Source organism: Paroedura picta, chromosome 13, assembly GCF_049243985.1.
Source record: "Paroedura picta isolate Pp20150507F chromosome 13, Ppicta_v3.0, whole genome shotgun sequence".
NCBI classification, from domain to species: Eukaryota; Metazoa; Chordata; class Lepidosauria; order Squamata; family Gekkonidae; genus Paroedura; species Paroedura picta.
The window spans coordinates 24,555,786-24,581,631 of record NC_135381.1 but is presented as its reverse complement, the minus strand read 5'-3'; the positions used below and the strand labels follow the sequence as shown (position 1 = coordinate 24,581,631).

At 44.4% G+C, this 25,846-nt stretch overlaps 1 protein-coding gene across 1 annotated transcript in view; it reads right to left on the bottom strand.

The window, feature by feature from the left end:
* Positions 1 to 22,157, bottom strand: part of AFF2 (ALF transcription elongation factor 2) — a 417,511-nt gene extending 395,354 nt beyond the window's left edge. Inside the window, exon 1 of the mRNA XM_077308979.1 lies at positions 21,902 to 22,157. Coding sequence (XP_077165094.1) covers positions 21,902 to 21,948 — 47 coding nt within the window. The 5' untranslated portion in view covers positions 21,949 to 22,157. The remainder of the gene's footprint in view (positions 1 to 21,901) is intronic.
* Between the last annotated feature and the right edge of the window lie 3,689 nt (positions 22,158 to 25,846).

Genomic DNA, 25,846 nt, shown 5'->3' with positions numbered 1-25,846 from the left:
GAGGGCCCCACCAGATACTTTATCACCAGATTAGAAGAGTTCCCCCTTGCACCAGCCCTCAAACACATTTGGGAATGTCTTCCCTGTCAAGAGGCATTACGATCAAGGGCCTGCATGGAACATTGAGCTTCTTGTGTTTTATTCCAAGCCATACAAATCTTAATGAGGGCTGAATGTCTTACACAGTATTCATTAATAAGGAGTCAGCCTCTGACTCCTCTACAGTAACTTGTAGGTTGCACAGTATAGGAGGGAGAGGGGGGTTGGGAAAATAATAGCCGGAAGGTAATCTCTTCTTTCAGATAGACCTAGTGTTGCTGCCACTTCCGATGCCTTTTAAGCCACTGCCTGCACCTTCTCTGTTCTGACTCTTTCAGGGTAATCTTGTTGCCTTGGTATGCCAAAAAGAAGAAAGAGCCAGAAAGAAGAAAGAGCCCCAAGGAGAACCAGCAAAGCAGAAGGTAAGGTAAGCTTCCTGCTGCTTGGCTGAAAATGCCTGCTGGAGAGAGGGAAAGGGAATGTAATACAATCCCCTTCCAGTATGCAAGACAGCCTGAGCCAGCTTTTCTGAACTTTTTCTCCTTGAGAAACCCCTGAAATATTCTTCAGGATTCAAGAAACCCTAGAAGTAACATGATCATGCAGAAATATGGTTGGGAAACTTAGCTGTGTACTTGCCCAACCAGGGTCCCTCCTCTTCCAAGCCCATCATTGGCCATAAGGGACAATAAACTTTTACCATGGCACCATGGCAGAGCTCCAAGGCCCAGCTCTGAGCCTCGCAGCTCTGTATCCGTCATCTGCGCTCCCTTAGGCAGGACAATGGCTATCACATCCGTTATCATTTCCCTTTTAGAGAATGCAACAGTAGATTTGTTCCACATTTAAAAACTTTTGAACAATTTTTTCATGCCAGCGGGAGATGGGGGAGAGTAGGAAGATTGTCCTCCAAGTCCCATGTCCTCCAAAAATATGCAGCTGTATCTGGCAGTATTCAAATGTTGAAAACTTGCTGTAGTCAAGAAAGGAAATTCATTAGGATGTTGCACTCCTTCCTACCCATGTATTGTAAGGCAACAGGTGGGGGAGGAATCTCTACAGTGCTCCTGGAACTATGTTCTAAAAGCCCAATGACTCTTCTTCAGAGAAGGCAAGTCAACCAATTCCATCATGGGACAAGAGACAGTCTCTGTTCCATTATACTAGAATATATCCTCTCCCTACTTTCTACATTGCCTTGACCTGGATGGTCCAAACCAACTCTATCTTGTCAGATCACAGAAGCTAAGCTAGCTCACCTCTGGTTAGTACTTGCATGGGAGATCACCAATTATAAGAAAATTTGGTTTTAACCTAAGGAACTGCAGAGTTTCGACACAGAGGCGGGCAATGGCAAATCACATCTGTTCTTGTCTTGAAGATACTATGAGGTCATCAACTTGAGTCATTTCACACACACACACAATTCCAGAGATCTGTGGAAATGCATACATTTTAAAATTTTCTTTAAAAGGTTGTTTGTCTTTATTTTAAAAAACAGAGTGATTATGTTACTGAAGGACATTTCCTTCCCCTTTAAAGTCTTGCTCCAATGTCCTGCTTTCAAGATAGGAAATTAGTTATGTTGGAGAGTGACTATTACTTTCAGGAAGTGGTGTGTTATCCTTTCCTTTTTTGGCTTCAGTACACCCCAGTTAGATTTACGTACCATATTGGGTCCCCACAGAATTGGCCTCCTCGGTATGTGTGTGCGACAGCAGGCTTAAATTCCACTTTTCATATTACGTTTTTGGTGTTTAATTAAAATTGTCTTTAATTAAAATGCAAATGTTCCAGGGCTTCAACAATAAATTGTTTACACTACACTGAGAAACAGCTCTCAGAGGGTTTGGAGGAAGTGTTTTTGTTGCAGTCTGTACACTGAGACTTCACTTTCAGTGAAAACGTGTACGGATTCTTTTCTTTCCCCAGATTGGCTAAATCAGCTCCGAACAAATGAAAGCTACCCAACTCTGCATCTAGGATGCACTTACATAAGATGACACAATCCCCAGTGTTATCTGACACTAAGTAAACTGTTAGAACACTCTGTTACCCTAACATAGGGGTAGTCAAACTGCGGCCCTCCAGATGTCCATGGACTACAATTCCCAGAAGCCCCTGCCAGCATTCGCTGGCAGGGGCTCCTGGGAATTGTAGTCCATGGACATCTGGAGGGCCGCAGTTTGACTACCCCCCCTGCCCTAACATAATTATTTTGGCCTGTTTTGCTGGAAGACAGCATCAAATCTTAAAATCAAGAACATTTTATAGGTTTCGCATAAACAAAGGTTAAAAGACAACAATTCTCACTGCAAAGCGGCCCATATATGCTTGCCTGTGAGTTCCTGCGGGACCTCCTTGTAAGTAGAACTGATAATTAACTGGACCGCATGTTGGTATGCACTTGATCCAAAATAAAGTAAGAGGGGTAGGACCCAGTGAAGGACCAGGTACAGAGCAAGCACCAGGAGTTGAGACCATGGCTCAGTAGGAAAATATCTACTTTGTATTCAAAAGGTTCCAGGTCCAGTCACTGGTCTCAGGCAGTAGAAGAATAAGAGCTGGCTTTTTATACCCCACTTACTGCTAACTGAAGGAGTCTCAAAGCGCCTTCCAATCACCTTCCTTTCCTCTCCCCACAACGCCCTGTGAGGTAGGAGGAGCTGAGGAAGCTCTGAGACAATGGTGACTGACCCAAGGTCACCCAACTGGCTGCATTTTGAGAAGGAGTGGAGAATCAAAGCCAGCACTCCAGATTACAGCCTACTGCTATTAACCACTACACCAGGCTGACTCTCTCGGAGACCTCTCTCCCCAAATCCCTGGAAAGCCTTGGTCACTCAGAGTAGATAATAGATAGACCAAGATTCATCAAACAGCTTATAAGAAGTTACAAGAACTAAATCTTTCCTGGCCCAGTGTTAATCTTTTTAAAAACAGTGTACAATTCAGCTCAAATTTAGCACTTTAATTGTAACTCACTTAGCTTAATTTAATCAAATTAATGTTGACTTAATAATTAGCATATTCAAGTGGTCTATTAAAATCCAAATAGACACAACAGTATGAAGCTGGATGAGATTAAACAATGTTTTCATAAACTAAATTGACTTTTCAGCATGACATCTAAACATGCTAAACAATGTGATTTGACATGAACAGCACTCGTAATTCAGTTTTTAATTTCTGCAGAACCTCCAGTACATGGAATTTGAAGCCCAGAATTTTTTACTGTATCAGTCCTCTTGTAAATCAACTTGAAATCCCCACATAAAAAATGCAGTATCAACCACCAGGCCTTTTCCTATAGGAGGAATTGAGGATCAATGCCCCCTTAGAAATATACTATGCTTCCTTTCTGAAATTCCAGCTTTCATTTTTTAAAAATTCTCTAGCATTTTCCAGTGTAGGTATATAATGGGAAATGTGCAAGCAGTTTTCCACAGGCTTACCTGGAAGTAATGGGATGGGGAATGAAGCTCAGTCACTTAACCCCTTATTGTACAGAATGATTTTCATCACTAGCGACTAACCACTTCCAAATTCTTGTTCTCATCTCCACCAAAATGTGGGATTAAGGTGGCACAATTGAAACAGCCATTACAGGCAAGTTTAAAGCCCAGAACCTCTCACTATGACCAAGAAAAACTTTGCTATGGAAGATCAGACGGCGGACAAACATAATATCCCCACCATCTCTTACTACATAAAAACAAGGTCTTTAGGGAGATCTAGATAAAAATCAGTCTGTAAGAAATCTTTGTCAGAATGCTGAGACTTAGTTTATCTCCCTTTACACATTGACCACAAACATCGACTTTGGTATTGGGAGATAATTTTAATGTTAAAATGAATTATTTGCAAGCAGGTGTGTAGCTTGGCAGTTTCCCTTTCTTATAATTAAAGCACCATCCTCACTGCCCCATCCTTCAGCTTTCCCAACAGACTTTTGCCCTGTAACATCTCTTGAGAGAGGAATAAAGATACTTGGATACAATAAAAACATCCTTCCCTGTATAGCTGATAGTATCACAGATAGTTTCTTCCAAGATTTGTACATATGCCTGTTTGTGGAACACAGGTGGCAATAACTGACACTAACAGCTCAACTACATGTTATATTTAGCATATAGTTTATTTGCATACTGTTTCGTTTAGTCTACTAAATGACTCATCACTTCAAAGCCACGTGACAGTTAACTACACAAAGATACCCTGTGGTACATATTTTAATGGTGTGCAAAAGTATTACTCTTAACACCATATGACATCACTGGGCCCCAACCAAGACATCATCAGGCTATGCCCAATGAGAGCTTTCAGACGATAGGGAGCTGGAAACCCACATTTCTCAGTGCGCTCTTATGCCCTTCACCATAACATTTCTGGCAACAGGTCTGTTTGCTTTACTAGACATTACAATTCCAGCTTTCAACCAGCAGGCATGGCAATTGTCCAGGTCTTTCACTGCTATTGCTAGGGTGGTCAGATTGCCCACTGTGTACACTCTTGGCCTCATCACCATTCAAAGGGGAGGCAGGTGGGGGAAATGTGAAGGATGAAACAACAGTCTATAGTGCCACAATGTCACTTCCTGCTGCACCCTGCCTCAGCACCCTGGGGCACTCCAGCATACATTAGAAACAATATGGTTTTTAGACTTTAGGTGAATCCAGGAGTATCATGTGATGCCATGACATCATGTCTGTTTATGCAGCCAGAAGTGCTGTTGCAGCAGCAAGGGACAACCCTTGGTTGTTGTCTCCTTCCAAGTCTCCCGGAGGTTGCCAGCTGAAGGCTAGCAGCACCACTTATTGCAAACTTTTATTGAAAATAAAATTATTGCAAAAGACTTATTACAAACATTTCTACAGCCTGCTGGAGGCAGAAACCCCAAAGCATTCTGCAACCAAGCAAATATGGATTGGATCAGCAGACCACCACTTCCCTGACATTAGTTGACTCTAGGGCAGAGGTAGTCAACCTGTGGTCCTCCAGATGTTCATGGACTACAATTCCCATGAGCCCCTGCCAGAAAATGCTGGCAGGGGCTCATGGGAATTGTAGTCCATGGACATCTGGAGGACCACAGGTTGACTACCCATGCTCTAGGGCCTGTCAGGCAAACATGGAGGAACCACCATTCTTAAGGGTGCAATGCCACCTACAGATCATTTCCCTTTGATAGCTGTGCAAGGTCCTGGCCAGCCAACAGTTGGGGGGAAGGACCTGCACCCTCACCCCATCCAACTAGATCCAGATCCTTTAAAAAGCAGCACTATGGGATGAAGACATGGAAAAAACAGCTCACACTGGGCAACTTAATATATCAAAGATATTTCAGTCTCTTTATCCAACTATATTATGCAAATAGGTATCATAGCCACTTTGTAAAACACATACAAAACATTGCATTATCTGTGTATCTGTCTCCATAAGCTACAATTAGTGCTTTTTAGAAAAGAAATGGGATGCAGGCCTCCAAGAAACAGTGGATACCCATTTTTCTAAGCCCAGTAAAACCTAGAAAACTCAACAATTACAAGAAAGAAAACAGCAGTAATTGTATGCTAAATGCCTTTTTAAAGAGCCAAACAGTGCATTTAAGCTTTAACTCCCACTTGCTGTGACTTTAGAACAAACAATACATTAGCAAACACAGAAATGAGGGGGAAGAAACACAAAAACCCTATAGCTTCTTTCCCAAGCAAGGAGTTCTAACTATATATACAGGTACTTAGACACACACACAAAGACACACACATATGTTGACAAGTTAATGCATGATTATGTCTGCAAAAAAAAAAAAGCAGAAAAACACAGTAACTGATCTTGAGATACCCTGTAAAGAGTGATGTCTTCTAATTTCCACACTCCAATATGGAGAGGATGCAAACAAGAATTCTTGTAGTTCAATATACAGATTTATTATATAGATTTGACATATACAGGGATGTAGCTCATATTACTTTAGAAGCAAAAAAGATAAAGGCCAGGGGGTAAATATTTAAATAAGTAAATACACTTTCAAATCAGCCCAATTGTTTAATCTCAAAAACCAGGATTTGTGTATTCTGGATGTGTGTATTCTGCATGACTCAAGCAAGCCAGTTGTGTGTGGTCTATGCTGGCTGCCCTCCCATCCCCTCTCTCCAAGAAACTCAGGTCATTTCTTACACTTTAAAAAGTCTCTTCATTTTTTTGTTGAAATGAATTAGGTGATGAATGATGGGATAAATGCATGAGCATTTCTGCAGCCATCTATTTCAAAAATAAAAAGGCGGGCAGGTCAACTGATACATGAGTGGGAGGGGCAAGACTGAGCCAGCATTCAAAAAGCTGCAGCACCGTTTTTTGATTTTTCGGTTCCTCAGGCAGAAAGGAGTTGGGTTCACTCCAAAGCCAAGGGACACCCTGCAGAATCACTATTCTTGCTACAACTGTCTTCACTGGGGCACTTTGCACCTGCAGTTCACATTCTAGTCATAAGAGAACCACCAAAGGTTTCACATCTCTTGTAAACCACTCTGGTTTCCTCTTTCTGCTGGGGTGGCTAGAACACGTGCCTTTAAAGGCATGGCTATTTTTGTCCTGTGAGCATTTCTGCAAGCTTCAAACAAGACTCAGGATGTGCTCTGCCCATGTCCCAACAATCAAAGGGACTCAAGTCATAGCATGGAGCTCCTCCAAAGTCAGCAAAACAAACAAGAGAGATTTGCAAAAAGACAAGTAGCATGCAGATAAGAATTATAGATAAGGATACTGCGAAATCTGCTGTCCAATCCAAACACATGCTAGCACCATAGAATCATAAAGTTGGAAGGGGTCATACAAGGCCATCTAGTCCAACCCCCTGCTCAATGCAGGATCAGCCCTAAGCATCCTAAAGCATCCAAGAAAAGTGTGTATCCAACCTTTGCTTGAAGACTGCCAGTGAGGGGGAGCTCACCACCTCCTTAGGCAGCCTATTCCACTGCTGAACTACTCTGACTGTGAAAATGTTTTTCCTGATATCTAGCCTATATCGTTGTATTTGTAGTTTAAACCCATTACTGCGTGTCCTTTCCTCTGCAGCCAATGGTAACAGCATCCTGCCCTCCTCCAAATGACAACCTTTCAAATACTTAAATACCATGCTTATATGTGGTTATAGTTAAGAAAAGCACACAAAGTCTCACTCTCTCTCTCTCTCTCAAACACACACAAACACAGTCAAACTCAGTCATGAGCTTGGTTCATAGCCTTAAGCAAGAGCCCAAGATGATCCCTGCCTTTACTCCAAAAGACAGAGGGTAAGAATACTGGCCTGTCAGACTGGGCTGTTGCAAGAACTGCAAGACTGCTTTAAATCTCCTTAACTTACTTCCATGTAAATGAAAAGGTGAAGAGATGCTTTTAAAAAATCCCACAAAGATAAAACACATGTTCATTTGTGTGTTACACTTTATCTACTATCTTTCTTCCAGTAATCCCAAGGCTGCTTCCAACTGAGAGTAATGACTTGTAATCTGGTGACAAAAAGGGAAACAGGCAGAGGACAAGGGAAAAGGAGGGGAGGGGGAACACAGATCCCTACAGAACAAAGTCTGAGTTCTGGGGCACCTTTAAGACCAACACAGTCTATAAGACCAACACAAGCTTGCGTGTGCACGCCCACTTCTTCAGATACAAAGACACACCATTTCCTCGACCATTACCCAGATATCTACACAATGCTATATAATGGCCACGTGGAATAGCTGACGCTGGAGGCTGGTCTGAACAGAGGAAAGGTTAAATATCAAGGGGTCCTGTGGAGGCAAGGATGCCAGTTCCCAGGTGGGACTTGAATTATACCTCATCTCCAGGCAACAAAGATTAGTTCTCTTAGACAAAATAGCAGCTTTGGAGGGTGGAATCCACAACATTATACACCACTGAGGTCCCTCCCTGCCCCAAATCCTGAGCACTATGCCCCCCCCAAAAGAAAATCTTCAGGAATTTCCCGGCCCTGACCTGGTGACCCTATGTGGAGGGTGTCACATTCTCACCAATTCCCTGATGAAGGTAGGTAGCATGGCTTCTTATCATATCAGCTCTTGAAGTAGAGCTGGGGTAGTAAACCTGTGATACTACAGATGTTCATGGACTACAATTCCCATGAGCCCCTGCCAGCAAACAATTGCAGGGTCTCATGGGAATTGTAGTCCATGGACATCTGGAGGACCACAGGTTGACTACCCCTGAAGTAGAGGGACTAAATTGCAGATAATTTCTAGCAGATATTCTTACCTAGACTGTGATAGAAGTTGCCCATCCATCTAAGGAAGTCTGCTGTGTGTTATGAGATGTACCACTATTCTCCTACTTTGGATAGTGGTTTTCCTGATGTCGCCATTAGTTGTGCTCAGGAAACACAGAATACTTTGTTTAACACAAAAGAGACACTAGGGCCAGGTAGCTCACCTCTTTCCTGGGAATGAAGCACTAAACTTTTCCATTTTCCAGAGGAAAGGAGATGGGTTTCCTCTCTATGGAGACAAACGGGCTGGATGAAGATGCTTGTTTACCCACATGCCAGAAAGAAGCAAGCTAAATCACTTTAGGGATATCCTGATTTAGGGTCACAGACCTCAAAGATGCATACCTGTTATAGAGCTCCAATTATGCTAATTTCCTGGAAAGGAAACACCATTGAAATTGGGGTGGGAGAGCCTGGTTCAGAAATAGCGATGCCAGCCTCCAGGTAGAACCTGGGGATTCCCTGGAATTACAGCTCTTCTCCAGACTACTCCTCTCCATCCCCTACTGATAACCTTGTCCTCCCCAGGGCCGATCGCCAGGAACTAGCAACTCTATCCCCCCCCCCCCATCTTCCATCGGCAGCCGTGTGTGCACACGCACACACGTGTGTTAACAACCCTGTTCAGAAAGCACATTCTTCTTCAGAACTAAGACACATGTACATTTATGCAAATTTAATCACCCGGGAAGTTATAAAAGGTGACGGCCTCACTCATAGCCAAATAACATCAAAGATTATTCAAACTTGCAATCTGATAAAGATGGATTTAGTGGCTCAAATTGACTCTCTTAAGGAGGCCCAGCCGATCTCTGCAAAGGCTATTAAACTGAACTCTCCCTTGTTTAACTGGAAATTACATTTTGCCCAGACAAATAGCATAAGCCTTATCAGGCTCAGAGTAATTAGCACCCTTATTAAGAGAGATGGCAGGGATGGCGTCACTCAGCTGCTGGGAAGACAGGCCAGCCTTCTCATGAGGGACACCTACTGGATCTTTTCTTGTGGTCTACTAACCCTTGGACTGCTGAGCCCAGGCACTTCAGGGGTACAAATGACTCAGACCAGAAGCTAGCTGGCATGAGGCGCAGACTATTTTCAAGGACTTCATGGCCATGCAAGGACAAATTTCTTGTGATTGATTTTACTTCAAGGCAAGAACAGGGATTTGGGTGTATTTAATTACATTTAAAATATAAATTCACTGTGCTCCTTGAGCCAAAATAATTAAAAGAATGATGTGGAAGACTTCCTCTTCATTTTCCCTCTATATATGCAGCAGTCCAAGTATCTGCCTTTGTAAAACAATGACAGAACGGAAAAGGGGGCATTCAGAAATTGCTGTGTATACCTACAGGGGGATCCGGGGGAATCGTGTTTAGTTTAGTTTAGTTTAGTTTAGTTTAGTTTAGTTTAGTTTAGTTTAGTTTAGTTTAGTTTAGTTTAGTTTAGTTTAGTTATTGGGTTTCCACCACTTTTGTATATCTTGTGTATGGATTGTTGTGCATTTTACTGAGTAGATTTTTGGTTTTTTTGCGGGGGGGTTATGGGGGGGTTATGCATGTTTGTAACCTGCCACGAGCCTTATTGGGAGTGGTGGGCTAGAAATCAAATTGATGAAGACGACGACGACTGCCCAAGGCTTTTATAAACTGGCCAGATTATGCCTCTATTAAAAAGACAAGCAGTAAGGAGAAATAGAAGAGTACCTTCTCTTTTCTCCTTTTGTTAGTTGCCCAGTGGAATCAAGTAGTAGCCATTCTACAGAAACACTTTAAGCATAACTAACTTAAGCCACAAGCTTAAAATAAAGATTCAAATCATTTTTGTTCATTTCCTACCCATCTTTCATAAATGGAACTTTAGGCAGATTTCATGCATTTCTTTGTCCTGAGCTGGATGGCCAGGCTAGCCTAATTTCATCAGATCTAAGAAACTAAGAAGGGGCAGTATTTGGTTGGGAGAACACTAAGACCAGGCAGGCAATGGTAAGCCACCTCAGAACATCCCTGGCCTTCAAAACCCTATGGGTTCACCATAAGCCAAATAGCTGACGCAACATCAAGGAGATGTTGCGTCAGCACAGAAAAGTCCCACGGGCAGCACTTTTGTCTCCTCGGTGTCATGTTTAAATCAAGCCACAGTCACTGGCATTCTTCTGCCAAGGAAAGGGGAATTTTACCATTCCCTTGCTTCTCTGGATTTCTGAGCAGGTATGAGTGCAAGATAAAATTCTCCTCCCTACTTGGGAAAACAGCAAAGGGGGCTGCTCTACCAAAATATTATCCTGGTTATGTTACCATTTGGCAAATGTTCATCTGTAGCATCTTAACATGGATGAGCAATTATTAGCAGATTGATGTTTTAAACAAATAAAAAATGGATGGGGGGAACAGAATGTTTTCTAATGTTTTCACCATGAAGTTTCACACTTTAAAAACCAAGCACAACCAGTAACATCTGATAACTGAAGCTTCAGTGGCAGATACTAGAGGAAATGCAAAGAAAATGAGGCATTCTCCACATCAATAAAATATATATGAATGAATGAGGTTTACTCAATCAAGTGTCTCCCTAGCTGAACATCTCATTTTCAACAGCATCCAACCAAGTGTCTCAGGGAAGCCTACAAACAGACCACAAAGCCCGATTCCACTTTTGTCCCCCCTAGTATTATAGCAGAGACTGCCTCTGGGCATGGAGGTTCCATTAAACTATAGTAATTAATAGCAGTTAACATACCAAGGAGCCTCTTGAGACGCAGAGTGGTAAGGCAGCAGACATTCAGTCTGAAAGCTCTGCCCATGAGGCTGGGAGTTCAATCCCAGCAGCCGGCTCAAGGTTGACTCAGCCTTCCATCCTTCCCAGGTTGGTAAAATGAGTACCCAGCTTGCTGGGGGGGTAAACGGTAATGACTGGGGAAGGCACTGGCAAACCACCCCATATTGAGTCTGCCATGAAAATGCTAGAGGGCGTCACCCCCAAAGGTCAGACATGACCCGGTGCTTGCACAGGGGATACCTTTACCTTTGACATACCAAGTCACCAATAGCAACTGCTTGAGGCAGCACAACACAGGGAAGGATCTCAGTTTGCCCTCAGACCTCACTGGTGCAGGAGGTGACAAGCATCCAGTCTCAGGCCCATACCTCCTCAAAGCCAGCTTAGTGTAGTTAGCAGTGCAGACTTCTAATCTGGCAAGTCGGGTTTGATTCCCTGCTCCTCCTCCACATGCAGCTCCTCCACTTCAGCTCGTCACAGCACTGATAAGAGTTGTTCTGACTGAGCAGTAATATCAGGGCTCTCTCAGCCTCACCCACCTCACAGGGTGTCTGTTGTGGGGAGAGGAAGGGAAGGCAAATGTAAGCCGCTTTGAGACTCCTTCCGATAGTGAAAAGTGGCATATAAGAACCTTCTTCTCCCTATGTTGTCTGAAGTACTCTGTGTACTTCTGGAGGGCATAGGAGGAGGCTATGGGGGGGGGGGGGCTTTGCCCAGAAATGCCCTTCAACTGGCCATTCATAGGTTATCCACCAGAAGAATCCAAGCCTGCCTGGCAGAGTCAGAGCGAAGATCCATCTAGTCCACTATCCTGCTTCCCCCAACCCTGGCTATTCAGATGTCTCTGGAAAGCCCACAATACAGGGAATGCTGGCAATCAAAGCAGCCTGGGGTCCTGTACTTAGCAGCTCCCCCTGCCCAGGTGTGGTTGACACAGTTAATCCTGCCCCTACTCTACCACTCAGATATGGAGAGAGAGAAAGAGAAAGAGAGCGTGGAAGGAGAGCTTTGCATTACTGTCTTTCCTAATGAGATAGAAAGTGGCAGATGTAAAAGATTTCATTCAGCCAACAATCTCTTTTATAATATGAATAAACCACTCAAACAGATTTAATCCTTTGCTAAATCAGATTATGAGCGGCAGACAAAATCACAACTTTATTCAATCTGCCATTTTATCCAGTGTGACTAATGCATTATTTGTATGAAGTTAAAGTGAAGCTTTGGAACGGGGGGGGGGGGGGGGACTACCTCATGAAATAAATCAAACACTCTCCTTTATATATATAACAGACAGATCCTATTAAGATTCTGCTTTGCATAGCTGCTGGTTAAAATCATTGACCACTATCCTTATAAATTAATCAACTGAGGTAATGCTGCCTCGGCTGTCAACACTGACGCCTAATCTACATTCAGAATTAACATTGGTTTCTTGAGCCCCCTGGAATAAATGTATCAAGTTTCCCTTCTTTGGCTGAAGATACATGACAAACAGTAGAAAAGTCTACACAGATGTCAACACAACAGACATGTATTGATCATGGCATCCGGCCCTCTCAATTCCTGGCAAATAGATGGGGAAGAAATGGAGGTAGTGACAGATTTTATTTTCCTGGGCTCCAAGATCACTGCAGATGGGGACTGCAGCAAAGCAATTAAAAGATGCTTGCTCCTGGGGAGGAAAGCTATGGCAAATCTAGACAGCATCCTAAAAAGCAGAGACATCACCCTGCCAACAAAAGAGCGTTTAGTCAAGGCTATGGTCTTCCCAGTTGCAATGTATGGCTGTGAAAGTTGGACCATAAGGAAGGCCGAGCGTCAAAGAATTAAGGCTTTTGAACTCTGGTGCTGGAGAAGACTCTTGTGAGTCCCTTGGACTGCAAGGCGAACAAACCAATCAGTCCTAGTGGAGATCAGCCCAGACTGCTCCTTAGAAGGCCAGATCCTGAAGATGAAACTCAAATACTTTGGCCACCTCATGAGAAGGGAGGACTCCCTGGAGAAGAGCCTAATGCTGGGAGCGATTGAGGGCAAAAGAAGAAGGGGAAGACAGAGGATGAGGTGGCTGGATGGAGTCACTAAAGCAGTCAGTGCAAACTTAAATGGACTCCGGGGAATGATAGCGGACAGGAAGGCCTGGAGGATCATTGTCCATGGAGTCGCGATGGGTCGGACACAACTTCACACCTAACAACAACTTATACTCGACATATTTTACAACTGACATTTGTCAAAAGAAACCAACAATCACAAAATAAAACACTGCTTTCAAATAAATGATAAAGAAACCCTTATCATACAAACTCAGTTAATATCTAGAAAACTGGGAAGCAGCAGTGTAAACAAACAAGTATTAATTGAATAAGATACACATTGGCACCAGTAGGGAAGCCAAAAGGATTGGGTGCTAGGGGATCTAGGGTTGCTAGGTCCTCCCTGGCAGCCAGCAGGGAATAGTGGGGGGAGGGGGTTGGGTAGCAAGATCCAGGTTGGGACACTCATTGAAGTTTGGGGATGCAGCCTGGGGAGGGCAGGGACCTTAGTGGGGTACACAGCCATAGAGTGCTCCCTCCAAAGCATCCACTTTCTCCAGGGAAACTGGTATCTGTAGTCTGGAGCTGTCATTCTGAGAGATCTTCAGGTCCTACCTGGTGGCTAACATCCCCAGACCTCTCTAAAGTGGGCACCATAACTGGAAATGCCGTGCTGATCTGCTTTATTCCACCAGGATCCTGAAATAATCATTGCTGCTGTGAAATTCTCAAAACCATAAAGTCATGGTTATGGAGTCCTAAACAGAACTACATCCTTCTATGCTGGTTAACTTCCATGGACACAGAAGGCTGTAATCAGTTTAGGATTGCACTGTTAGTTCCTCACTTTTACTATATGGAACATTTTGAATGCATCTCTCAACCAAGGCCATCACATCATTCAAAGTTGTCTGAAGTGGACTTCAACATCACTGCTGACGGGGAATTTGTTTTCCTCCCTCCCACCCTCTTCCTTTAATGTCATCTTTTTATCTCTCAATATCTCCATTAGTCTACATATAATTAAGGTCAGGGAGTTCATGGCCAAGAGACACTGGAACAATTTAAACAACCCTTTTGATTACTAAGCACCATTAATGAGCCATCTTTGAACAGAAAAAGCTTTCAATGAGATCTCACCACCCTCACCCCAGCCTTCTAGGCACTGTAATGAACTTGAAAACAGTAGCTATTTTAAGAAAAGTTTGCTTGTTACAGGCTAATCTTACAGAAACACCTCCTTTCCTCCCTGTGTTTAAGGACAAACATAGACAACACATACCCCTCTAGTCATGAAACGTAGCCTAACTCACAGGGTTGTTGTGAAGATAAAATTGAAGAAGAGGGTCATATCCACTGCCTCAAGCTCCCTGAGGAATTGATGGAATCAAACAAATAAATTCAGAGAGAATGGGCTTCTTTTGATATATGCTGTGGATGTATTTATCTCGACTACTTTTTAAAATCAAGCCCCTCCCCCAAGGCAGGTGGCATACACTCTTCTCCATTTCTTCCTCTTCCCCCCTGTGAAGTTGGTGAGATGGACAGAAGCAATTAGCCCAAAGGCACCAAACTAGTTTCAAGGCAGAGGGAAGATCTGAACCTCCCCAATCCCAGGCCGACCACTATACTAGGGGTAGTCAACCTGTGGTCCTCCAGATGTCCATGGACTACAATTCCCAAGAGCCCCTGCCAGTGTTTGCTGGCAGGGGCTCATGGGAATTGTAGTCCATGGACATCTGGAGGACCACAGGTTGACTACCCCTGCACTATACTACACTAGACTGCCTAGCTTCCCTTCAGCTAGTGCAGGCTTTCTTGACAGTCCTGGAAGGGAGTCCTGGAAGGGTTTTCCAAATCGGTAAGAGTTAATTTATTTTAATATATTTTTAAAAATTGATAAACATTTATCAGTTGATATGATCATATATGGTTATGTCGACCCTCCCTCCCAAAATGGCTGATGATTGGCGTGGAAGGGGTGGGAAGTGGGGAGACCCCAGGTGGACATGTACACAGCTATGCTTCCCAACTATATTCCGCACAATCACCCCACTTCTGGGGTTCCTCAAAGTCTGAAGAATCTTTCATTAGTTTATCAGTGGTAAAAAAAAAAATTGAGGAAGGCTGGTCTAGGGGCTCAAGAGCTCAGCTCCAAATCAGTTTGTCTGCCTGTCCCAGCTTCCGTAGTAGAGTATAATCCTGGCATGGTAAGAGAAGCTTTCCACACTTTCCGATTACATCTGGTTCTAGGATTTAGAAGTCATGCCCAGGTGCTGCTTGAACACACAGGCTCCGTTATTGTTCCAGTGGCATCTTGGCCCTGGCTTTGCAGCAGAAGCCCAGCACTCAAGAAAAGGCTTAGGTTGCAGACCAAAATACACTTCCAGCCTCGAAGAAGTAAGAGTAATCACTGCAAAGGCAGAAACAGGCAATCCATGACCCTACATCACATCAAAGTTTGTTTTTTTTTAAATATGAAATTGCCCTACCACAGCTGTGCAGTGCCCAGCAAACACTACCATTTAAACCTGGTTCAGGTTTTGCAGATGCATTCTAGTGCTAGTTTGCTGAACGAAAGGGAACAGAAAAGAATGTATACAGAGGGGGTAAACCCAGTGTTGAAATTCATAAGAATTTTTATGAAACATACAAGAAGCCATGAAGTCCCATTTTGCAGAGCACTAGGGGATTCTCCGCTGTGTTGTCAGCCACCGTGAAAAATGGGAAACAGCTAGAAGATCTCGTATTAAGGGGGACGTGTTGAGTATAGAGAATGCACAGTAGATCCCAGTGACACTGGCACTGCAAGTTATGGACATTGGCAAGGTTTGTGTATATGTGTGCCTCTACAACTCCGCCAGGCTTTGCATGGGATTGAAATTTGTATGGGGAAGGAGTCCTCTTGCAGAAGCCCTGGAGAGCTTTTTCAGTTCAGTGCTATTAAATGGTGGTGGGGGGGGACATTCTTGCCAATGGAAGGTGGATTGTTGGAGGAACAAACTCAATGCGGGAGGGGAGCGACTTTCAAAGGGCAACAAAAGTGCAGTTTTGAACTACCTTCAGTTTGGAAGTAAAACAAGGAGAAAATCAGAAAGCATTCTCAGAAAACCTGACTAAACAATGACCAGAGAGAAAACTGAGCACTGAAGGGAAGGAAATCAATACGGAACAAAGAAAACCCAATAGACATACACAGTAAAAGACCTTGATGATACTTTCCATTGCCATTAAATGAAGATATTATAATCCAAACCATGTGCTTTACCACTGAGTAACAGGGTCTTCCTCTGTAAGTGCTTAATTCCCACTGAGCTCCACAGAAATTCTATGCATGAAATAAAACCCGAGTTGTCCAAAGGTCATCCAAAGGTTTTGATATCCTTCCCCTCCAATTGGGTCTACTCCTTAATGACCCAAACCTTTGTTTTCTCCTATTTTTAAACATTGTGCAATTTTTGGGTGACCTGTTAACAAAACAACTTGGCTTCCATGATGCTGGTTATGGTTTTTGATTCTGCTGTGTGCACATGACTGTGTATTTACAAAGTACTAGATTCCTCTCGAGTTGAACTTTCTTTGCAACTCAGTGTCAGAAGGGTAATAATTTAGTATGTGAAGGTGTCGTTTATGGTGAGCAAACTCCTTTGCTGCCCTTAACCATATTTTTGGCATAGACCTAGACAGCTTGTTTTGACGGACCTTAATCCCTCGGTCCTATATCAAAAACTCATGCAAGTCATGATACCTTGCAAAACAACAACAAACAAACCAAATGAAACTAACCATAAAAGTTATTTTAAATAGGTACACTGGAGATGTCCACAATACAAATCCCCAAAATAAACATTCTGAGAGACATCGAGAGAAAAAAAGGATAACGTTTTAAAATAACATTTCCTTTCAATATTTTAATTTTCTCCAACTCCTGCCATAGACCAAAGACAAGTCATCCACTTCAATTCACTCAGGCCTATCAGAGATGTCAACCTGCTCCTGAGAAATCACAGGGGCTGAAAAAGGTGATCCATAACAGTGCATGGTGGCACACAAGACTTATAGATGTTGCAGCCCAATAGCTCAGATGCAAGCATGGCTTTCCCCTCCAAGTTGAGGAAATGTGTTTATCTGAACACACTGGTGGAGACCAGTGGAATTTGAGGGAAAGGGGGAGAGAGCACCCCATTCTGCACACATTAGATCAGGGGTAGTCAAACTGCGGCCCTCCAGATGTCCATGGACTACAATTCCCAGAAGCCCCTGCCAGCATTCGCTGGCAGGGGCTTCTGGGAATTGTGGTCCATGGACATCTGGGGGGCCGCAGTTTGACTACCCCTGCATTAGATAATGCACTTCCAACGAACTTTAGAAGCTACAAAAATACAATATTCAACATGAATGGAATTGTGTGTGTGGGAGAGAGACCGAGCACAAAAGTGAAAGAGACCTGGCTTGCAAATGGCCTCCTTATTGGTTTTGTTGGCCACAGGGTGACCTTTCCACTTTCTATTTGTGTAACAGTTTAGTGAGTTTAAGCTGTTGTAGAAAGATTTCGTGTAGAAAGATGTTTTCTTGAGTTGTGATCATTGGGCTGCTGTTGACAGCATGTCAATCAACTGTTAAAAAAATGTAAAAGTTATTGGACCTTTATAATTTTCAGTAAACAGTCTGGGTCATTCTGCACAATGGGAAAAGTAACATGATCGGCGCTGCATGGGGTAGTGCAACATTTTGTAGTGTCCTACCTTCATTTTACACTAGAGAGCCCTCCCTGCTTTTCTCTCCGTGACTGTAGTGTTTGCAGCGTTCCTCACCTCCTTCCAAGGAGTGAGGAACATGCTACAAGCTTCCAGCGCCTCCCCCAGGTTGCACCCATCAATCACTCCCGACAACCAATCACCTCACAGCATGGCACTTTAAACCCCTGCAGCTAGCTGCAAACTCTTTTTTTTTTTAATATGAATTATTCGATGAAATACAGATTGGTATCTCCTTGGGACCATACAAGTGTTCTGGATGCATATAGCATTTGTGATTCAGCCAGGAAACCTGGCTTGCTGATGTTTGGTTTTTCTCACCTTAACATGCAACCAAAGCCATTTCTCTGACCCAACATCCAAAGTGTCTGTAGGGATGGCCAACAGACCATAGGGATTCTGTTCGCTTCAAGCCATCAGCAGTGTGGGAGGTGATGGGTGGCCCAGAGCAGCATTGGGCACCATAACGGATGCACCTTGCTTGTGGTGACAAAATACCCCCAAATGGCCACACCTACAATCCATCCAGGAGCCTCTTGTGGCGCAGAGTGGTAAGGCAGCAGACATGCAGTCTGAAGCTCTGCCCATGAGGCTGGGAGTTCAATCCCAGCAGCCGGCTTAAGGTTGACTCAGCCTTCCATCCTTCCGAGGTCGGTAAAATGAGTACCCAGCTTGCTGGGGGGTAAACGGTAATGACTGGGGAAGGCACTGGCAAACCACCCCATATTGAGTCTGCCATGAAAACACTCGAGAGTGTCACCCAAGGGTCAGACCTGACTCAGTGCTTGCACAGGGGATGCCTTTACCTTTACCTTTTACAATCCATCCTGTGAAGGTGGATGTATTAGCCCTTTTCCACATTACAGAGACTAACTTGGCTTTGCTACAAAGTAGAGATGAGAGAAGCTATTTTTATACCTTGATTTTCACTACCAAAAGGAGTCCCAAAGCATACAAACACCTGTGCCTTCCTCTCCCCACAACAGGCAGCCTATGTGGTAGGTGGGGCCGAAAGAACTGAAAGAGAACAGCTGTAAGAGAACTGTGATTAGCCCAAGGTCACCCAGCTGGCAGCAAATGAAAGAGTAGGACATCAAACCCAGCTCTTCAGATTAGAGGTCACCACTCTTTAACCACTAGATTATACAGGCTACTCCAGTAAATAAACTGACTCCCAAACAAAATGTGTGCCATGCTTGTATTGTTTTTGTCACATTCACACATGAGATTTTAAAGTGTAGCTCTAAAACAGGGGTAGTCAAACTGCGGCCCTCCAGATGTCCATGGACAACAATTCCCAGGAGCCCTTGCCAGCATTCGCCAGCGAATGGGTTGGGTTCAGACCCCAACATAGCCCAAACAAAAACAGAAAAAAATCTTTAGTTGACCTTAGGCCAGCCACCATTTTGCAGGGGTTACATGACTGTTGTAAGTCATCAGAAAACCCACAAATACACTATTATAAGATTCCTGGAAGAACAGTGGAGTGCAAATGGTGAACCTCCACTGCCTTGGATGACACACACAAGTGAGTTGGAATCTGCACCTTGAGCATCATTTCACAACATCTGACAGGCCTTGAGAATTCACATTCAAGCCCGTGCCCTTACAAACTGGACAACCCCTTCCCCAAGTACATGTGTGTACATACATGTTTATGTATATGTATGTATGTTTATGTATATGTATGTATGTATATGTATAGTTTTTGAAAACCCATAAACAGGCAGAGACAGGTGTCTTGTACACAAACACAGAGTATACAAAAACGACTCACTAAAAGTTTTAATGGTATACATAAAATTATATGAGACTTGAGGTATGAAGTCCAGATGTGCAGGACACTGGGAGTTTCCACATGGATGTCTAGGTGTTTAATTTTTTTTTAACTTAGGCCAAAAGGAGGAGTAAATATTCCTGTAAATACAAACAAGTCATCAGAAACCTCACTGACTATGTGTACATAACTGAAACCCAGCCTTGATGAATCTAAATGTTCTTTTACTGTAACACGCAAAACAAGGAAATTATGTCAGCATCTATCCCTCCCTGGGAAGCAGCTATGATCAGAAAGTATACCCCATGTCATCAAAAACATTTCATTTATCCCCCACCCCCAAGAAGCTGTACTTTGAAGAAAGTGAGCTATCAGAGGACAATAGGAAATATTTTACAGACTACCCCCAGAAAATACAGCTTCCCCATAAAAAAATTACATCACCCATTTCTGCTTCTTTGAAATACATCATTTAAACATTCATCAAATTCCAAATACAGCAACTCAGCCAGTGTTGGACTCTATAAACATTACAAAATGCTTGCTTTTCAAACAACACCTCCATGCTCAGTTGTAACTGCTTCTATTAAATTAATGATGTTACCCACACCATAAATTAGGCAAATTGTATGCAAATACTGTTTGAGCAGCAATACAGCAGTTATCAGCTGTCTGCAAATATAAATTAGTTTGGCAGAGTAAAGATACTGTGGAGCAGCATATTTAATTGGGCACTAATTTTATTGTGATTATTACTTTTAAGTAACAACAGCATGATTATTAAGCAACATAATGTGTTGGTTCACCCAGAGCTGATAAAACACTTCACAAGATCCACAATGCCTGACTGCAGATTAATACTCATACAAGGTAATTTACGGTCCCAAGGACCAATTCACAACTGCTGTTTTGTGTTTGTTTTGTTTTTTAAGGAGAGCTATTTGATTTTCTTGGATTTTCAATCAACACAGCAGCAGTATGTTCAGGGAAAAATGACAGCAATTACCTTAATACACAATCATTTTAATTCTTTTCTCCCCAAAGCGCCATGGCTTAACATTCCCAACAAATTAGACTCTTGCACAACATTTTACCCTACATTTCTAAGGCACTGACAGGACTGCAAAATACAATTGTTTTCATTTCGGTTCCCTTCTTGCCAAACTACAGCTCACCTTAAGGGTACTAAATCCTCCTCACCATCCATTCTAGGAGGGGGGCAGGAAACTACCCCAAACTACAACGCTCTTGTTAGCTTGGTAAAGTCAAGCATGAAACTGGCAAAGAAATATACAAATGTTGACAAGCGACACATTGCTCTTCTCCAAGTTAAAAAAAACAACCAGAAATGAAATAGAAACTTCAAGACTGTCTCCCAACCCGCCCCATTGACTGTTCTCCCCCCAAGAAAACCCCACTTGATTTTGTTCAGCAACTCTGGCGCTCTTCAATCCATTACCCACTCATTTGCAAATCACAAAACCATTAGAAATTAACACACTGGAACCCCTGGGGTTTTTACCAAGCCCGACTGTGCAGCTAGGGCCAGAGGAAAGGAAGGGGGAAGACCATGCTTCAGTCGTGGAACCGAGAAAGAAATAAAAGAATCGAGGCCGGTTTGAAAACGACGGGAGATGAAAAATCTTGTAAGTGACGCGACTTAAACGGAACGCGAGAAAACCACAGTGTTCGGGGATGGTTTTTCTGGGGAAATTCCCCCTTAAATCACCTTTGGGCGCTGCTCCTGCTGTATCTCACCCAGCCACCTAACTTAGCCCAGGGTGCAAAGAAGTAGCTAGGTATCACGGGGCGGTGGTGGAAGGGGAAAGCCGCTGGCAGGAAAATTTTAAAAGATTAACAACACCGGGAAATGAAGGGAGAGAAGGAGGCAAAGCGGACCTCTCGCCCATCCCTCTGCTCTGCTTTGCAAAATGGACCACTTCCAAGTTGGAGCATCCTCAGCAAAGGGCATGCACTGGGCATCATACGCTCGCGGGCAGCGCAAACACCGGCTCGCCGCCCGCCCTGGAGTCCCGATCGCCGGAGGCTTCTCGGGTTCCGAAAAAGAGCCAGAGCCGCGCGGCGTGCGGTCAGACCGAAAAGCCTCTCCAAACGCGCGCACGCCCATCGCCAGCCACACGCCCGGAGACGCGCGGGGTGCCTGGCCCGAGCCGAGCCCTTGCGAGCGGGCGACGGAACCCGCGGCAAAGAAGCGACGGCCACCTACCACTGCTGCTCCAAGTCCCAATCCCTGAAAAAGTCGAATAGATCCATAGCGTTTGCCAGGCGACGAAGCCTCCCAAGCGCAGGGCTCCCCCCGGCCCGGCTAGGAGAAGTCGGCGGGCAGGGCGGGCAGCAACGGCATCTAGAGGGCGGAAGGCTCTCCTCTCTCTCTCGAGGACGGCCGCCTCGCCGCTCCCTGCGAGCCGGAGGACGCTGCAGCTGCAGGCGGCGGCCGCTCGCCCGCTCGCTCGGGCTGCAGCTGCAGCCAGTCGCCCGTCCGCCTGGCTGGCTGGCTAGCTGGGAGAGGCAGGAGCGGCGGCGGCTTCGACACCCACCACAAGGGGAGGAGCTTTGGACAGGCAGGAGCCGCGGCGCGGAGCAGCTCCCCAGCTAGGGAAACGCTCGCACGTCGCAGCCGCCGCCGCGTGTCCTGGCTCTCCCTCTCCGGGCACCCGGCAAGGGGAGGGGACGTCGGCACGAGCCGAATCCAGCCCCCCCCCCCCCCCAGCAATGCAATAGAGCTCCGGCAGCTCCCCCACCCGGTATCTGCCTCTGGACCTGGAGGTTCATTGTCTGGTGGTCGCGACGCATACCCGTCTCTTGAACTCGCCCCGGCCGCAGCTGGTGGCCGCGAATCCCGTAGGCATTTTAAAAGCCGCGCGGAATGCTTCTCTCTCCCCTCCCCCCCCCCCACACCAGATGCGCCCCTCCTCGAAGTTTAGAGCGCAGCGCACGGTTCTCTCTTATCTATGTTATAGGGGCAGCGAGTAGCGATCTTGCTTTCCCCCGTTTTTAACTTTACAACAACCCTGTAAGGTAGGTTCGGACTAGGAACGGAAAGTGACTGGCCCATTGTCGCTCTTCGTTCGATGTCGGAGTGGGCTGAGAATTATTTATTATTATTATTATTATTATTATTATTATTATTATTATTATTATTAAACTTTTATACCGCTGTTCCCTTAGGCTCACGGCGGTTTACAAGATAAAAATTACAATAAAACCCATTTGAGCCCAGGTTCTCATTGGATGGTCAAAGGGGGGATTCGCTTTGGCCTGTCTTGGTATTTATTTTCTTGATATGACCCCGAAGACTAACGTTTATGGAAATGAATTGTGATGCTTCTTTCTGCAGCAGGTGCATGCCTCCCCAGCACCTACTCCCCTTGTTTAAGTCCTCAGAAGCTACAATGCCCACAGAAATTTACCCCCTCCCCTCAATTCCACATTGTTTCTTTCCCGTTTCCACCGCCTTGTCTTTTGCAATTGCAGCTTCTGGGATTGTTTGATTAAGGAGGAGAGGGGGCGACTGGAACCTTTTCATCCCAAGCCCCCCCTAAGCAGCGTTCCCCCCTGCTGTTTGTTTTACTTACCTCATTTATAGCCTGTCTTCCTGGTGGAGACACAAGGCAGATGACACAGGGGAAGACGGTGCAATCAAATAGCATGAGACATCCAACAAACAATGCAATAAGGCTAGAATGCATAGGATGATGCAATGATGCAGGGCCAATAAGTACTACAATCTGGAAAATTGGGAGGGGGTCAAATTCCCCACCCCCAAGGAGTTCCCCCCCCAATTTTCTGAAAGGAAAAATTAGAAATTTGTGGCAGTGCTGTGAATTTTTTTTAATGCATAAATCATTCAGTCTTTGTTACCGTTGTTGATTAGCTAAGATTGACAGAAGAAATCCTTTTAAAGGCAATATTTGACTCCAATTATGAACAATGAAAGTTTTTACGTACAATGATCTGTGGCATTATTCATTGGGTTTATTTGCAGACATACACCAAGAAAAGAAACAACATAAGACATCTGAAGGACCAGCAAGAGCCATTACAGAAATTTAAAAATAGAAAATTTCAGAATGTAATATAATAAGATATAACAACATATTAATCTGTGGCATTAGAAAACTGTACTTCCTGAGCACAGAGCAAATGTACACATTATTTAAAGGCATATCGATGGGTAAACATGGCTAATTTTAGCCATAATTAATACGTTGTGTACACTATACCAATACACTGGCACCTTATATGTTATACATTTTAACTTGATCCTGTGATTGTATGTCCAAATCATGAAACTTTCCAGTGGACTCAAGCTATCATTTCCCCCCAGAATTTCTGGAAATATTACATCTCTAACCCCTCCTTGGGAAAAATACTAGTTTTTAAAAATATTTTATGTATTAATATCATTTACACCCCAACTTTCCTATAGGGATTCAGGGCAGATTAAAGAGCCAGTACAATCAAAAATGGGGCATTCAGGAACCAATGCATTCAGGTGTTAGAAGTCTGGAGCTACCAGGAAGAACTGAAGCAAAACAGAAATATTAACACACTTAAGTCAGGCTTTATCAACAGGGGTTTTGTGAAACTCTGGGCTTTCTTGACAGCCTTAGGAGGGTTTCCCCAATTGGGTAGGAGTTAATTTTTAATATCATTCTATTCAGTTCTGTTCAATATCTTTATGTGCCCTCTTGCTTAACTGGTAAAGAGGTTCAGACTGGGGTGTCATCAATACACCAATGACACCCAGCTCTTCCTGCTGATGGATGGCCACCTGGACTCACCCCCAGACCCAGCCAGATTTCTGGAAACAGTGATGGGATGGCTTAAGCAGAGTCATCTGACACTGAATCCTTCCAAGACAGAGGTCCTATGGTTCAGTAGGAGGAGTCCTGGTGAGGAAGCACTATTGCCCGGCCTGGACGGGGTGCAACTATCAGTGGCATATTCATCCAGAAACCTCGGCATGACCTTTGAGACTTCCCTCTCTATTGAGGAACAGGTCACAAAGTAATACAGCAGCATTCTTCCACTTGTGCAAGCTAAGCTACTAACACCCTACTTGGCCCCAGAACATCTAGCCACAGGGATCCAGGCGACGGTCATCTCTAGATTGGATTTCTGCAACTCATTTTATACGGGCCTGCCCTCATCCCTGATCTGAAAATGACAAATAGTCCAGAATGCAGCAGCCAGGGTTCTCACATGAATACCTTGGAGGGCACACATCTGGCCCACACTCCAGCAGCTGCACTGGTTAATGGTTGAAATCCGAAACAGACTTAAGGTTCTGGTAATTACCTTAAAGGTAATATGTGGACTGGGCCCTGTGTACCTTAGGGGACCGCCTTACGGTCTACGCCCCTCAAAGAGCTCTGAGCTCTACCACCTCCCACAAACTGATGATCCCTGGCCCCAGGGAGGCTCACCTGACCTTGGCCAGAGCCAGGGCTTTCTCAGTCCTGGCCTCCACCTGGTGGAATGAGCTTCCAGAGGATATCAGGGATATCTGAGCTAAAACAGTTCTGCGGGGCTTGCAAAATGGAGCTCTTCCACCAGGCCTTTGGTTGACTTCTAACCCGGCACCATACTCTCTGAAAAAATCATGCTACAGTTATACAGTTGATGGTTATACAATTAGAAGAAGTAGAAGAAGAGTTGGTTCGTATATGCCACTTTTCTCTACCCAAAGGAGGCTCAAATCAGCTTACAGCCGCCTTCCCATTCCTCTCCCCACAACAGACACCCTGTGGGGTGGGCGAGGCTGAGAGAACCCTGATATCACTGACCGGTCAGAACAGCTTTATCCGTGTCGTGGCAAGCCCAAGGTCACCCAACTGGCTGCATGTAGGGGAGAGCAAAATCAAACCTGGCTTGCCAGATTAGAAGTCTGCACTCCTAACCACTACACCAAACTGGTGAAAGGATGAAATATTAGAAATGTTATGCAGTTTTATTCATCTCTGTAAACACAGCATTTCTCTACCTGGAGAGATGTCATATAGATCTTCTAAATCAATCAATAAAATGGCTCCCTACACAGGTTCAAGGGTGGGGCAGTGGTTAGCTTGTTTGTCTTCTTTACCATTGAGAAACCCCTGAAACATTCATGAGGCTTACAGAACCCCTAGAAGTGGTGCAATCGTGCAAA